The 14835-nt window shown below is 41.1% G+C and overlaps 2 protein-coding genes and 1 long non-coding RNA gene across 3 annotated transcripts in view; 2 read left to right on the forward strand and 1 right to left on the reverse strand.

Annotated features, from left to right (window-relative positions):
- Window positions 1-3381: 3381 nt before the first annotated feature.
- LOC135079079 (uncharacterized) lies at window positions 3382-5707 on the forward strand. Its single transcript, XR_010258724.1, has 3 exons — window positions 3382-3777; window positions 4446-4508; window positions 5626-5707. It is a non-coding gene; the product is annotated as an uncharacterized LOC135079079 (long non-coding RNA).
- Window positions 5708-5800: 93 nt separating this feature from the next.
- On the reverse strand, window positions 5801-6436 carry LOC135077868 (spidroin-1-like). Its single transcript, XM_063972412.1, has one exon. The coding sequence runs from the start codon at window positions 6434-6436 to the stop codon at window positions 5801-5803; it is 636 nt and encodes a 211-aa protein (XP_063828482.1).
- A 19-nt stretch (window positions 6437-6455) lies between these two features.
- Window positions 6456-14835, forward strand: part of LOC135077878 (uncharacterized) — a 35090-nt gene continuing 26710 nt past the window's right edge. Inside the window, exon 1 of the mRNA XM_063972421.1 lies at window positions 6456-7163. Coding sequence (XP_063828491.1) covers window positions 6456-7163 — 708 coding nt within the window. The remainder of the gene's footprint in view (window positions 7164-14835) is intronic.

Here is a 14835-nt window from a genome sequence, read left to right on the forward strand (position 1 = left end):
TCTCTGCAAAAAATATCTAAGTTTATGTAAAAAAAAAGAAATTTAAAAAAAATTTCAAATTTTGAGATTTCATAAGAAATACCCGTATATACTTCACCAAGCTTTTAAATAAAATTGAATTAAAATCGTTAGGACTATGGAGTTCCATTAATTACATAACTATACCTAAGTTCATTGGGACTTCATTTTTTAAACTTAAGAAAATAAAATATAATTTAGTGTACCTAAATATCTGTTTAAAGTTAAACCTTATAATTTATAACAATTATAACGTACCGTATAAAGTAAGTAATTATTAAGTATGAAAAGTGCGAGCTCTTACGTCAAAGAAAATCTGCTAAACTGTTGGAAATATTTTCCAAACTTGGATTATTATAAGTGTCAGATTACCTAAGCTTATGCCAGTAGCTTTTGGAAAATTAATTCTTAGCTTTTTTTCTTTCTATTTTATTTCACTTAAGCATCCACATCTTAATAAACTACTTAATAAGTAGCTAATTGAATGGTTTGAGAGATGCGTTAATTGAGTCAATCAAGTCAGTCTTCCTGATGTTTGCCTTTTTAAACATTATTGAAACATTTTCACAAATTTAATACGAATAAATTAATATTAATAATGTAGGATTGTATTTTGTATTCAGCAAACATGCAAATTTTAAGACATGTAACGCCATCTACTGGTTACCTATTTGCCTTTTCTGAAAGCAAATGCTTATATACCAGACAGACTGTCTGAGTACCAGAGCGAACCTTGATGGCGCTAGCTATGAAACACATTTTCTGACTGGTTTAAAATTATAAAAGTTTCAATGATGTGTAACAAATAAATCAAAAACATTATTGAGAATATTTTTCTCATAATTATAGTACCTACCTATAAAATTGCCAATTATTGCCAATCGTGTAAATGGCAACAATTATTCCATTCATTCATCGCACAGATATGGATAGATGCAGCATGTGTCAAAAATTGTATGAAGCCGAGCGTGCCACTTTTTAAACGTCATTAGTGTCATTTTAGCGAATTTTAGTGATTGCCGCAACGTAAAAGTAATCGTATCATCGTACTGCATTTGCAAAGTCATCGAATGATATCGTGTGACTCGATTCGAAAATTAATTAATTCCGATAAAACTGATAATTTGTTAAATACAAAACCAAAAACATCTTTATTTACCTTTTTAAAATAAATTAATTCTTACAAATCGTCAAATCTCGTTATTTTTTTTACCCTACCAGCGTTCCAAGACATAAATTTGTCAAGTGCATGAATACATGCATCATGCATCAGTGTGTGTCTTATTGTTATGAGTAAGTACGGTTCCTTGGGATCGGTATGAGTGCACCACATACAGGGACCATGGTTTTAACTCTTAAGAGTACATCGCAGGATATGTATTAAAAACAATGCTACTTTATACTTCTTCTACTGCTACTTTATTCTAATTAATTATTTGTTACTTGTGCTGTTAATTACAATTCTCAATCCGTAAATAATTTCTTCTTTCTACCGTGTTTGTACTACTGCATACTGTCCTCGTAAAATCATCGTAACCGATTGTTGTAATCGGATTACATGAACATCACTCGACCATGTATGTCCATTTGGACATATCGGAATGGCACGCTTTGACGATCAACTTGCTGTATCTACTCTAATCCATATCTGTGATGCAGCATGTGAAAAAATTTGTATGAAGCCGAGCGTGCCACTTTTTAAACGTCATTAGTGTCATTTTAGCGAATTTTAGTGATTGCCGCAACATAAAAATAATCGTATAATCGTACTGCATTCGCAAAGTCATCGAAAGATATCGTGTGACTCGATTTGACAATTAATTAATTCCGATAAAACTGATAATTTGTTAAATACAAAAATCAAAAACATCTTTATTTACCTTTTTAAATAAATTAATTCTTACAAATCCTCAAATCTCGTTATTTTTTTTTCCCTACCAGCGTTTCAAGACATACACTTGTCAAGTGCATGAATACATTGGATCAGTGTGTGTCTTATTATTTTGAGTAAGTACGGTTCCTTGGGATCGGTATGAGTGCACCACATACAGGGACCATGGTTTTAACTCATAAGAGTACATCGCAGGATATGTATTAAAAACAATGCTACTTTATACTTCTTCTACTGCTACTTTATTCTAATTAATTATTTGTTACTTGTGCTGTTAATTACAATTCTCAATCCGTAAATAATTTCTTCTTTCTGCAGTGTTCGTACTACTGTCCTCGTAAAATCATCGTAACCGATTGTTGTAATCGGATTACATGAACATCACTCGACCATGTATGTCCATTTGGACATATCGGAATGGCACGCTTTGACGATCAACTTGCTGTATCTACTCTAATCCATATCTGTGGATGCAGCATGTGTCAAAATTTGTATGAAGCCGAGCGTGCCACTTTTTAAACGTCATTAGTGTCATTTTAGCGAATTTTAGTGATTTCCGCAACGTAAAAGTAATCGTATCATCGTACTGCATTCGCAAAGTCATCGATATCGTGTGACTCGATTCAAAAATTAATTAATTCCGATAAAACTGATATTTTGTTAAATTTATAGCTAGTCTGACTGTGGATTAAAATAATTATGTAGCGGTAGACGTTATTCTACAATTCTACATTATTAATTTGCAAATAATATTTTTGTTGTGCCAAATGTTTATGAAAGTAATGATCGTTATTCCATTATGTTAAATAGTACTACTAGTAATTCATACTTAATTCCATACTTTTAAATATCCTAGTAAGTAAATGACCTACTTTCATAAAAAAAAGACTATTTTACTCAAGCTTTTTATTTTTAATAAATGTAAAAATGCGTAGTTTTGCCAATTCGTTTTTTTTCATAAAGCTAAGTCAGGTACCTAGTTTTGAAGATATTTCTAAACGACAAAATCTCGGGCGTCGTATACATAGTAGTAATAGTGTATACCGCGATCACTGACCTAACTTCTTGATTTGTATATTTCGACGTTATACAGTGCACTCTGTCTTCCGCGATCACTGATCTAACTTGTTTTATAATTCTTCTTCTGCTACTTTATTCTACTTAATTACATATTTGTTACTCTTTGCTGTTAATTACAATTCTCAATCCGTAAATAATTTCTTCTCTCTACCGTGTTCGTACTACTGTCCTCGTAAAATCATCGTATCCGATTGTTGTAATCGGATTACATGAACATCACTCGACCATGTATGTCCATTTGGACATATCGGAATGGCACGCTTTGACTAGCAACTTGCTGTATCTACTCTAATCCATTTCTGTGATTCATCGTATCGTAACCAAACTACTCACTCACTCATTCCTATTTCTTCGACGTTCATTCAATTTTCTGTCAAATTCCATCAGTCAACCAAGTGCTGTCACTGTTCGGTTGTGTTTTGTGTTATCGGGACTTACAATTAGATTAAAATATCGTTAATTATTAAAGATAAATAATCACAGACTGATTAAAACCATATAGTGACATCGCTTTAGCGTTACATCAATTAAAATGAACGGATAACAGCTGTGTGACAAGTGAAACAAATCGATACAAGTGATCGGCCACTCGTTAAAAAGTGTTCCAGGGTGTTTTCTGAAAAGCGGTAGTGATTACTCGCCGTGTGTGTTCATTACAATAGCTTGACGTGTTACGATTTACCGGTGTGGATACTTTCGTTTTTGTGGCATGGCTTCGAAGTGAGGTTCTTCGAGTAGGATAATTAAAGTGTCTGAAAGTTCATCGCACATCAATGGATTGTTAGCAGGTGAGCGATTTAATGACGGCTCGGTAAGCGATAGCAGAATGGAATGCAGTGATGTGATGGCGTGCTGGGTTGTTGTTGTTGGCCGGGGTGCAGACGGACAGTTATCCGCAGGCAGCGTGCGGCGGCCGGCGCGGCCCGCGGGGTCATCGACGTCGCCGCCACACGCCGCGAGCTTTCGATGCAAACATTCCTGCCTGTTATCACTCAATGTCGAGATCTTTGTCGATAAACTATTGCAGTATCTTAAACCTTCATTTAACTGAACTAAAAATTGATAAGGAATGTAAATAACTGATGGGTTTGTAAACAATGACTGAACCCTATGAATATCTTAATGTTGCTGCTTTTTCTATCATTTTTTTTTTGTTATTTATTTGCTTTTACATTTTTGTGGAAAACCTTGGAGGAGGCCTTTGTCCAGCAGTGGACGTCATTTGGCTGAAACGAACGAACATTTTTATACAAACATTTTAGAAGTAGTGACTCTTTTATATTTATGGTATTTTTTCTAGAAATGCTTTAAAGAAAGCTTTTATTGTTCTTCAACTGGTAGCAAAAAATTTCCTATACATTAAAGGCAGATTTTTATAAGAAAGACACGAGTTAACATATTGTTTGTGTTTGTATTTGTTTAAAGCTTTCTGAATCAGTTGCATATTTCTCCTTAGTTGCTTGTGGGGGCGCATCCAAGATGATGGTAGAGACCATGCTCGAGTCCTCGCAGGACTTCGGTGAGTCTCCTGTCACATTTTATTGAAATTAGATATTATTATGGTCATTGTCGGCCGTTTGGTGTAGTGGTTCAGAACGGACTACTTTGCCGAGAGGTCCCAGGTTCGATTCCCGGCCGGGCAGAAATTGAAATGATGAATTTTAATTATTATTTCTGTGACGAGTCTGGGTGTTTTCTATGTATATGTATGTATTTACAAAAAAAAAAGATTTAAGTATGTTTATCCCGTCGTCTATTACCCATAGTACAAGCTTTGCTTAGTTTGCGAATAGAGGCGCAGTGTAAAATGTCCAAGGATATTTATATTTGCCCTAACACTGTAAGGGGGTTTCATGAAAACCTGTTATCAAGTTTAACTTTAAACCCAATCTTTATTTTTTAATTATAAACCAACAATAACATTTTTATTCTTTTCTGTTTGCACTATAATTCACTTTTTTATATTCATGAATGAAGGAAGGAAATGATAAAGCTATCTTTAGTTTCTCACAATATCACATTCAGAGAAAAATATAACACTACAAATTGCTTGATACAAATTATTTACATAAACAAAGTTATCACTAATATGATAATAAACTGATTACAATTGAATTTAACTACATTTGTTAATTATGTTGTAAATATTTGAATTCATAAACACCAGACAAGATTAGTTTACTCATCTTAAATACAAAATCAAACTTCAGTTTTCCATCACACATCCCATTTTTACTCGAATTAAAGTTTATGCTCATTTTAGGCAGATTTTTTTATTTTGTATTCTAAAATGTGCAATTATTGTCATTTCCACGTCAAATAAAACAAGAATCTCAATTGCTTGTTTTACACAGTTCTACCAATCTAAATTCATAATAGCTTGTTAATGGTCGCTCACATGTCAGCGCTGTTTGAACAGCGTGCACTGCAAATGTTTGGGCATCACATTTCACTTTAGTCATCAGAGTGGCAACCGTTTTCTCATTAGCAAATTTTCATGTCGGCGCTAATGAGGAACAGTTATTTCGTTTTGACACCGTTCGAGGCGGCAACATATCCAGCGGACTGTCGTTTTAAAATCTTTCACTTTCCACTCTAAAGTTTCAAAGCATCAATGACCATCCAATTCCGCCCAGGCATGTCGAACGGCGCGCTACCACAATGGAAGCGGGAGCTGCTGCAGCGCCGCGCCGCGCGCTCCCGCCCCGCGCCGCCCGCGCCCGCGCCCGCCCCAGCCCCCGCGCCCGCCGCCCACGACGACGACGAGGAGCTGCGCTACGGGCCCGGCATCGTCAAGCGCCTCAAGTCGCGCTACCTCAGCCTCGCGCTGCGCGACGCGCCGCGCCGCCGCCCGTCCGTGCTGCGCCGCGCCGCCTCGCTCGAGCACCTGCTGGACGAGCGCCCGCCGCCCGCGCCGCGCCCGCCCGCCGCGCGCCCGCGCCCCGCCTCAGTCGCCGCGCCGCCCGCCGCGCTCGTCCGCCGCGACTGCGTCAAGCGCGCGCGCTCCGTCGACGCGCTCAGCCGGCTCGACTCGCGCGACGACCCGCCGCACCCGCACCCGCCCGCGCCCTCGCCGCCCCCGCCGCCGCCGCCGCCGCCGGCGCCGCGCCCGCCCGCCGACCGCGCCGCGCGCCCGCCGCGCCGCCCCGCGCCCCTGCTGCGCGACGCCGAGCGCCCGCCCCCGGACGTCGTGCGGGCGGCGCTGCGCAAGTTCGAGAGCGCCCCGACCCGGCGGCCGGCGCCGGCCGCGCGCGTGTCCGCCGTGCTGCGCGGGCTCGAGGCGCCCTCGCGCACGTCCACGCCGGAGCCGCGGGACCCGCAGCGGCCCGCGCCGCGCTCGCCCACGCCGCCGCTCGTGGACGTCGTCGCCCCGGCGGCCGACGAGCCCGAGGCGGCGGCGGCGTCGACGGAGGCGCGGCCGGTGTCCCGCGCGGCGCTGGAGGGCATCGCGCGCGCCGGCTCGTCGATGCGCTTCGCGTTCGAGGCGCCGCGGCGCGGCTCGCACCTGCCGCCGCTGGCCGCCGCCAACCCGGTGCTGGTGGGGCGCGCGCGCCGCGTCGGCGTCATCCGCCCGATGCCCGCGCCCGCCGTGCGCTCGCCGGAGCCGCAGCCCGTCGTGGAGTTCGACCGGAAGGTCACGTCGCCGCCGCCGCCGACGCCGCGGCTCGCGTCCCCGCCGCCGGAGCCCGATCCGACGCCGCAGCCCCGACCCGAGAGGAGGGAACCCCCGCCCGCGGCGATGGTGGAACCGATCCCGCGCTCCCCGCCCGAGACCGCGGACGTGATCCGCCCCGAATCCCCCGCGGACCGCGAGCCCGAGATCGTCGAAACGAGACCGAAGGCCGAGCGACCGCTGACCAACGGATTCGCCGAACCGAGGCCGATCCCCGAGGAGCCCGTGTCGCGTCTCGGCGGCGCCGACATCGAGCGCGCCTGGAACGGCTCCAGCGAGAAAAGAATGGAGCCCAGGGAGAAGAAGCCCGCGGAGACGAAGGAGGCGAAGGGCGGCGCGGCGCCGTGGGCGGGCGGCAGCCCCGGGCCCGCGCGCCGCCCGCGCGCGCCGCCGCCCGCCGCCACCTCCATCGTGTTCAACTTCTCCGACCGCAAGGAGGTGCCCGACTACATCGAGAACGACGGAATCATCCTCCGCGGCAGCCGGAGGAACAAAATCAAGGTGAGTCTTTAAAACTACATAATTGCTCCGGTTTACAACGGCCGCCCGAACGACGGCGCGCGACGGTGCGTGGTCACGCTCTGAATGCGCGCGAGCATCGATTGCGCAATTCGGGTGCCATCGTTCTCAGTTTTTGTCCACGTCCCGCATAGATCACGGCGCGATACGCCGCGCGGAGGCTGCTCGCGAGATGCGCCTGCGCCGGTCGCGGTTCGCCGCTGCTCGGGTATGCGCGCGGGCTTCCTTCCGACCTTACTTTGATGTTACGTATCTATCTCCTATCATTTATTTATTATATTAATTATCCTGTAAATTGTTTCATATTACATTGAAGATTAGGCACTGGCACACATCAACATCACCTTAAAGAATTTTAAAGGTCAACTTTCCCCTTGATAAACCTAATTATTTAAACCTATCTTGTATTCATTCAAACTATAAAGACAATTTAATGACGAGCTGAGCTTGTTAGATAAGCGTCATTTACATGCCGCCGCGCGCCTGCTTAGCACTTCCTAGGAACAAAAGACAGAATAGCATCCGAGATGCCGAAGCTCGAACGTTTGCGTAATAATTAGCATTCTTCTCTCGTCAATAGTCGTCTGACGCTACCGTTTAATATTTTTTAACGTTCAAAATGCGTGGGTAATCATGATAGCTGATGTCAGATTTCAGCCACTATAAACTTATTTTTAAGCCTAAAGAATTGATTGAATCTGATGGATGAAATTGATGGACTCGTTTAAAAGCGACGTAATCTACTCAGCTCATGTGTGTACCATATTTTGGAGGTAGTTTTGTTGATATTAATCTATCACTTCTACAATCTGGTTCCCTTGCGATCCCGCGATGCAATTTGCCACCTGACCGCGCGCTGCAGCTGACGCGCAGCGTAACCGGACCGCTTAGGAAGATAGATACTGTCGAATTTACTGCGTGATTGCCCTTCTGACATTTAGAGTGAATCGCCAAGAGCCAGCTGACCGCAAAGCTTTCACGGCATGGTCCCAAGCAGAAATAATTACCTACCAATCAAGGTACAAAAGGAAGAATCTTGTGAAATGACATCTTGCTATTTGCTAGTTCAATTAGAAATACTCTCTAAATTACTTAATGCTGCATCTGTTTTCTTAACATCATCATTACATCATTTTTAAACACATTTGGTCTAATATTTTGTATACTATTTCTAACCAAAAATTCCGATTGGAAATACTGTTACTTTTGCGTCGTCACTCTTAACTTTTATTACATGAACCATTAATTAACCGTGTAGGCAGTCCCAATAGGCCGCAGCACTCGGCACGATTCCGCTTTCCACCTGCCGCGAGAATCGATTCGTGAAATGATCGGTTGCGTAACGCTATGCAAATAAAAACATTTTCTACCAAACGGTGAAAGTGGATGCGTGCGACGCGCTGGGTCGGCGGTGAAACCCGTGACCTCCGCGGACCACTCTCGGTTTCGGCAGCACCTGCTCTGCGATACCAGTGCTGGGAGCTAATCAAAGGGCCTATTCGCGTTATCACATCGTAATCGTAATCGTATACAGTTTTGTTACGTGCATACTGCACAGATCTGTCCAACTGACCCACGCTAAGTGAAGCGGCAAGTTCGCGATCGCGACCGTGAGCCGGTGTCGTATATCCCAACGTTAACATTGATATACTTACCTATGTGTAAGTAAAATTAGACTTAAAATCATCTCGTTTCCAACAGGACTTTATTATTGACACATGAACACAAAAAAATCAAGCAGTCCCAAGATCGAGACAAATACAATAAATAAATAAATAAAACTGTCTAGTGTGACGAGTTTGACCCGTTGCACAAGCTTTACCTATAATACATTATTCGACGACGACTCGTTTATGCTAATAAATGACAATTTCGTCATCTTTTAAATGTGCAATTTTATTTGCATAATCAAAATATTAACGCTAATGGCTAAGTAGGTAAAAAGTTGATATTCGAGTAAGTCGATCGTCAGACGTAATCGATGCATTTCACGATGAATTACATGCGTTATATCGGCATGCGCTAATTGCGCGCGCGCACTTGAACACGACAGACCAGAAGCAATTGGTCGTAATTGCTTTAATGCCAAGGCTACGCGAACCTGAATATCTATTTCCTTCTAATTAAAACCCGAATTTATCGATACTTACCGATAAATATGATAAAATTAAATTATTATAAGCACACCTGACCTGATACAGCTAACAATTCAATTTATTAATACAACTGTTCTATTTACTGTCCATTCTCAGCTACAAAGCAAAATCCTTGACCTCCAAATGTCCCGGAACCTTAATTCCTTTAAAATTTTAATTGAAATTAAACTAGATTATTTTGCCCGCAGCTTCGCTTATATCAGTTTGACACAGAAAGACTATCAGACGCATCCACCTTTCAAAAACCGGGATAAAAACTGTCCTACAATTTTCTTCTTGACAAATTGTATTGAACTGAACCTCCCTCATGAATCACTCTCATCATCATTATCTCAGCCCAGACCGTCCACTGCTGAACATAAGCTTCCCCCACTCCATCTACATATTGGTAAAAACTACATGAAATTCCGGTCAGTGGTTTTTAAGTTCATCGCAACAGACAAATGCAGCCAATGATTTTGTTTTAAAATATTTAAAAATTCGAAAACTGTGTACAATTTAACTAAGGAAACAAACTTTATTATTTTTGATCCAAAATATTAATATTAAAGGTGTAAATTAACGTTGAATGTTCCGCTTCAGCTTGCACGCGGGCGGGGTGACAGTCCTCGGGCCTGGCTCAGGTTAATTTCATGAACAAACAAAATAAATACATTTTTTTTTATTGGGTACATGTAATGGTATATAGTGTAGAGTAGAGAATTTTCAATCCTGTAATTATTTAAGTAAGGCAGTTACTACGTAAGTCAAAATTCTTTAGATACAATTACATGAATTCTGTATATTATATAATATACATATTGTAAATTGGTAATTTGTGTCGCACGATTGCATGTTCAACACCAATGAATTGCCCAAAAATGGGCTATTTGAAGCGAGGACGGCCAACTGCTCAATCTATATCTATATCTATATATATATAAAAGAAAGTCGTGTTAGTTACTCCACTTATAACTCAAGAACGGCTGAACCGATTTAGCTGAAAATTGTCAGGGAGGTAGTTTAGAGCCAGGAGAAGGACATAGGATACTTTTTATCCCGTTCGAAATTAAAAAAAAAGTCTGCTTATTTATTGCCATTAAGGCGGAACAAAGTTCGCCGGGTCAGCTAGTAAGTACTATACACCGATCGCGCATTGTCCGCTCCGGCTCAGACGGCATTAACTCCACTGCTCACAGTGTAAGCACGTGGAATAGCTTCACTCCGTTATAAAAAAATCTAGCAGACGAGCTATAATGGTCTAAGGATATGTTTTCATTGGTCGAGAACGCGAGCAATCCATCCACAGTAGCAGTCCTTTGCAGTCAGGTTCACTTAAGAATACTCCAGCCCCAGTTCTACTGTTTACCTATCCTCTTCATTGCATAAACATTTTTAGCAGCTGAAATTTTGATACGGGCACACTGCAGCTTCTCTACAGCTTTTACATGTTAAGTGATTTTGGAGACGCAACTTACTATCATTTCCTTGCTCTTCGCTCTGCTTGCGTATTCATACTCATTTGTATAACTGGCATTAAGTTTCTAACGTGTCGTTGAATCTTGTTAAAGTGCTTTGGCTCACGTACAGCTTTTGAAATGATAGGTTTATTATAGAAAGCTTGTAAGCAAATCTTACTGAAAAGCGCGACAGAATAGAAATAGGTACCACACTTGAACAATCGCTTAAAGCTATCGCTATCGCAATCGCTAAAGCGAATATTTAGGGCTAGAGGCGTCTTACGTAAGTAATTTTCCCCAAAAATAAAATTATACGGTATAACTCTGTTATCTGTAACGGTATCTACTTTCATGTCTTCAGTAAATTTTGAGTGATTTCCAGTTGTCTCCATTGTTTGCGCAAATGACATTCCAATAAGTTTTGTCGGCAAATAAATAATTCAATTTATTTGTTTACTCAATAAATTCCAGTTAATATCAGTGGTAATGTGGGTTATTGTTTGCCGTTTCCTTGGTGACTAATTGCATATTAATTAATCGTGCCCCGCAAGCGCAAGCGCGCACAAATCAACGCCATTACATATCAATATGTACATTGTCCGAGCAATTAGTATTATCGACATATTTATTTATTGCTGCAATACTTCTTGGGGCTACTTGCGACTTCGTTTAATCCAAAATATGTTATCAAACCACGTGAGAGTGTGATAAGTGACATTTATTTTTAAGAAGGCTTTGTCGATTAATCCCTTGTGGATTAGAATTGTTTTTTTCTTTTAATATTGAATATTTGTTCCAAACTTTTATTCGTAAAAATCTACTCCTTCCAATGTTATGTAGGTACTCTACTTATTTCAATACCCATATAAAGTTTCCCGTTTGTCCACCTTTCCATGGACTCTGATCATGTTTTCTATTTTTCTCTGAAACCATTTAGAGTAAGGCAAAAAGCAATAGGAAACCTAGACTCCGTTAAGTCCAAGATACTGTAGCTTAGACGTCTTGAGCGATTCACACTGACAATCTGGAGAAACTGTTTATAAAAATAGGTCTAGGTGCGTTCTATGTTCGCGAAAAGATGTTTTCTATGTTCGGTGGTTAATAAAAACTCGATCCAGTTAGAACTCTTTGGTATCCATGTCTCTATTCTATCTCGCAAAAAATATCTCGTTCTTTGGATTGTATTGATTAAACACTCACGGGACATGAATGTTGGCCGATTTATTAGCAAGTACCGTTGTAATTCAGATAAAATGCAGGAAGTAGATAAAAAATGTTATTTATTGACTGGTCATGTCGGTTACTGCGAACTTTTATTTATCTTTACTCCACGATTATATGACTCACTGAGATAAACTAGCCTAGCTGAACTTCAAATCAACGGCTATCTTTTTATGCTATACCAGCATATATTTTCTCAGACTCGAACCCACAGCGTTTCTTGTTCTTACCACTGACTCCCACTAAGCCTCAAAGAGATTAATTTCTTATCAGTCGTAAGACTCCACTGCTGGACAAAGCCCTCCCCAAATATGTCCTGCGAAATTTAAATTGGGTACTTATCTTATAATGCAATCTAGAATTTAATGTTTCACTTTAAAAATATAATCATATTTATTCTTAGTAGCTACAAGCTCCCAAGATTTGAACCGATTCGCAAACACTGATGTGGATCCTACAATTGTTGCCTTCACAACACAAGACCTAAAGTTCCTCGGCAATAGCATGTGGGACTTTACCATAATTGCTGAAGATTAGACATGGGAATCACAATCAAACACTCAATAAAAAGCACTTGCGTATACGAATTACCTAACGAAACGATCGCTGATCCGACACGCGTTTTTGTGTAATATCTTGAAATTACCGCGTTATAATCAGATGACGTGTGTCTCCAATAGTCCCGCTTTCTACCGCACAATAGAGCTGCCAAAAAACGCTTCCCAGCGGAGAGAGTGTTTACATACGTCCATGTAATTAACACGTAAGCGCTCATTATGCAGCCTCAATTACTGGTATTGAGCTTCTTTGATTAAGGGAATATAGTAATGATAAAAAAACCTAATTGGTCGCGATTAGCAGTCGAGTTATTTGATAAATACTAACTAAACATTAACATTCTTAAAATGCTATTAGTTTTTTTCAATTGGATTGATGATTGATTGTGATTGATGATGATTTGTGTAGTTCATTGTGCTAAAACCACATCGTGTAACCTAAATAGTTCTTCCAACAATCGCATTAACAATATTAGGCAGACATGAGCTGATCCATCGTGAAAGTTGTCTTTCCACGAATTTAAGAATTTAACCCTTTGCAAGAGCGACTCCGGTTATTCTAAGTTATGTATTGATCCCGTTTGACATGCTAGTAACTCATAATTTTCGCATAATTTTAACATCTTATTATCATGATTGCGCGACGCGTCGTTTGCGCAACTTTACGCTAATTATGACTTATGAGCAAATCCCCACCCCACGCAACAGAAGCCTTACCAATTCGGCCGTCCAGTGTTTTTCAACCTTTTTCATGACACGACCCCCTAGCATGAAAAAATATTTGGCGACCCCCCGACCGTTCGCTTTTTTTCATGCATTTTATAATGTTACAAAGATGTTTATAGGGACCGAATACTTCAATCCATTATTATTATTATAGCTTTATATTCCACATTTTTACAGTAATTTTAAGTAATGTATAAACTAATCTAATTTTCTAAAATGTTATAGTGTCATGCTTCTCAATCTGGACTGTTACTTAGCTTTATTATTAGTTTTTTTTTTTCTCTAAGAGATAACTTGGTATTGTCATTCTCACTAAAATGTCTCTGGGGTGGTGGCGTAGTGAGGCGGGTCGTTACATTCCCTCTAATATGGTCGAGTGAAGCGATGGCTGGTTCACTCGTCATGTCTGTGAACAGGCGCTGCTTTCGGGGACTGGTCAATCCAAGTTATTCCAACTTATGTATGCGAGTCATTTCTACTAGTATTTGAGTATGTAATCTGTAAGTCTAGATATTAGCACGTCACTACCTTGTTTAATATGCCACGCAATTTTGTATACCCATTCTTATAAGATACACTATACAAGAATGCATGGTAAATTCAGTGAACTGCTCCTGAATCGAATGTACCTGCTATTTCTATTTATTTATATTAACCGGCAGACAGTGGTGACTGAGTTTGTTGCGGCGCTTCTTCTCAGCACTTGCCAAATGTTGGTCTCGAAGCGCTGGTAGGGTAAAAAGATTATGAGACATGTAGAGGCTCCTTAAGAGCAAAATGACGATTTGTAAGAACTATTTATTAGTCTAAACAAATAAAGAAATTTTGACTTTGACTTTGACTTTGACTTTGACAGTTTCATTCAATTAATCTGTATCTCTTGTTTGTGGCCCCACTTGGGTAAAGCCTCCTCCATCTTTTTCCACCTTTCCCTGTCGCTGGCTATGTGCATCCAATTTTTCCCTGCCTTGTTTGTTATGTCATCGGCCCATCTTTTCTTCGGCCGTCCTACGTTTCTTTTGCCTTTTGGGCCTTGCCATTTTGTTGTTTGATAGGTCCACCTCTTATCTTTATATCTTGCCAAATGACCTGCCCAGTTCCACTTCTGTTTTAGGCTAAATTTAAGAGCATCTGATAATTTAGTTTTCATACGGATGTCTGTGTTTCTAGTCTTTTGTATTCTTCTTAGTTTTAAGATACTTCTCTCCATTGCGTGTTGACAAGAGGAGATTTTGGTTTTTACTTCAATCCATACAACATTTTAATGCATTTGCATAATTAGATCTCCGATAATTCTGTCTTTGTAACTAATGTTTTTTTACTAAGGTAGTTTTTACGACCTCTCGCGACCCCCCTATAGAGGCTTCGCGACCCCCCAAGGGGTCGCGACCCACAGGTTGAAAAACACTGGTCTAATGTATGTATTGTATATCTACTAGTGGCTTATAGACCAGAAAAGACTAATAATTACTGTATCCCGTATGACCCATGAGTAGTCTGTATACTTTTCCTACTATACGAGTCAAAGACAATATAGCATTGACAACGTCATTAA

This window comes from Ostrinia nubilalis, chromosome 2, assembly GCF_963855985.1.
Source record: "Ostrinia nubilalis chromosome 2, ilOstNubi1.1, whole genome shotgun sequence".
In the NCBI taxonomy this organism is placed as follows: Eukaryota; Metazoa; Arthropoda; class Insecta; order Lepidoptera; family Crambidae; genus Ostrinia; species Ostrinia nubilalis.

Excerpts from the sequence above, each read along its gene's own strand:
- LOC135077868 (XM_063972412.1), bottom strand. The coding sequence starts at position 6,436 with ATGCCCTCCAGCGCCGCGCGGGACACCGGCCGCGCCTCCGTCGACGCC.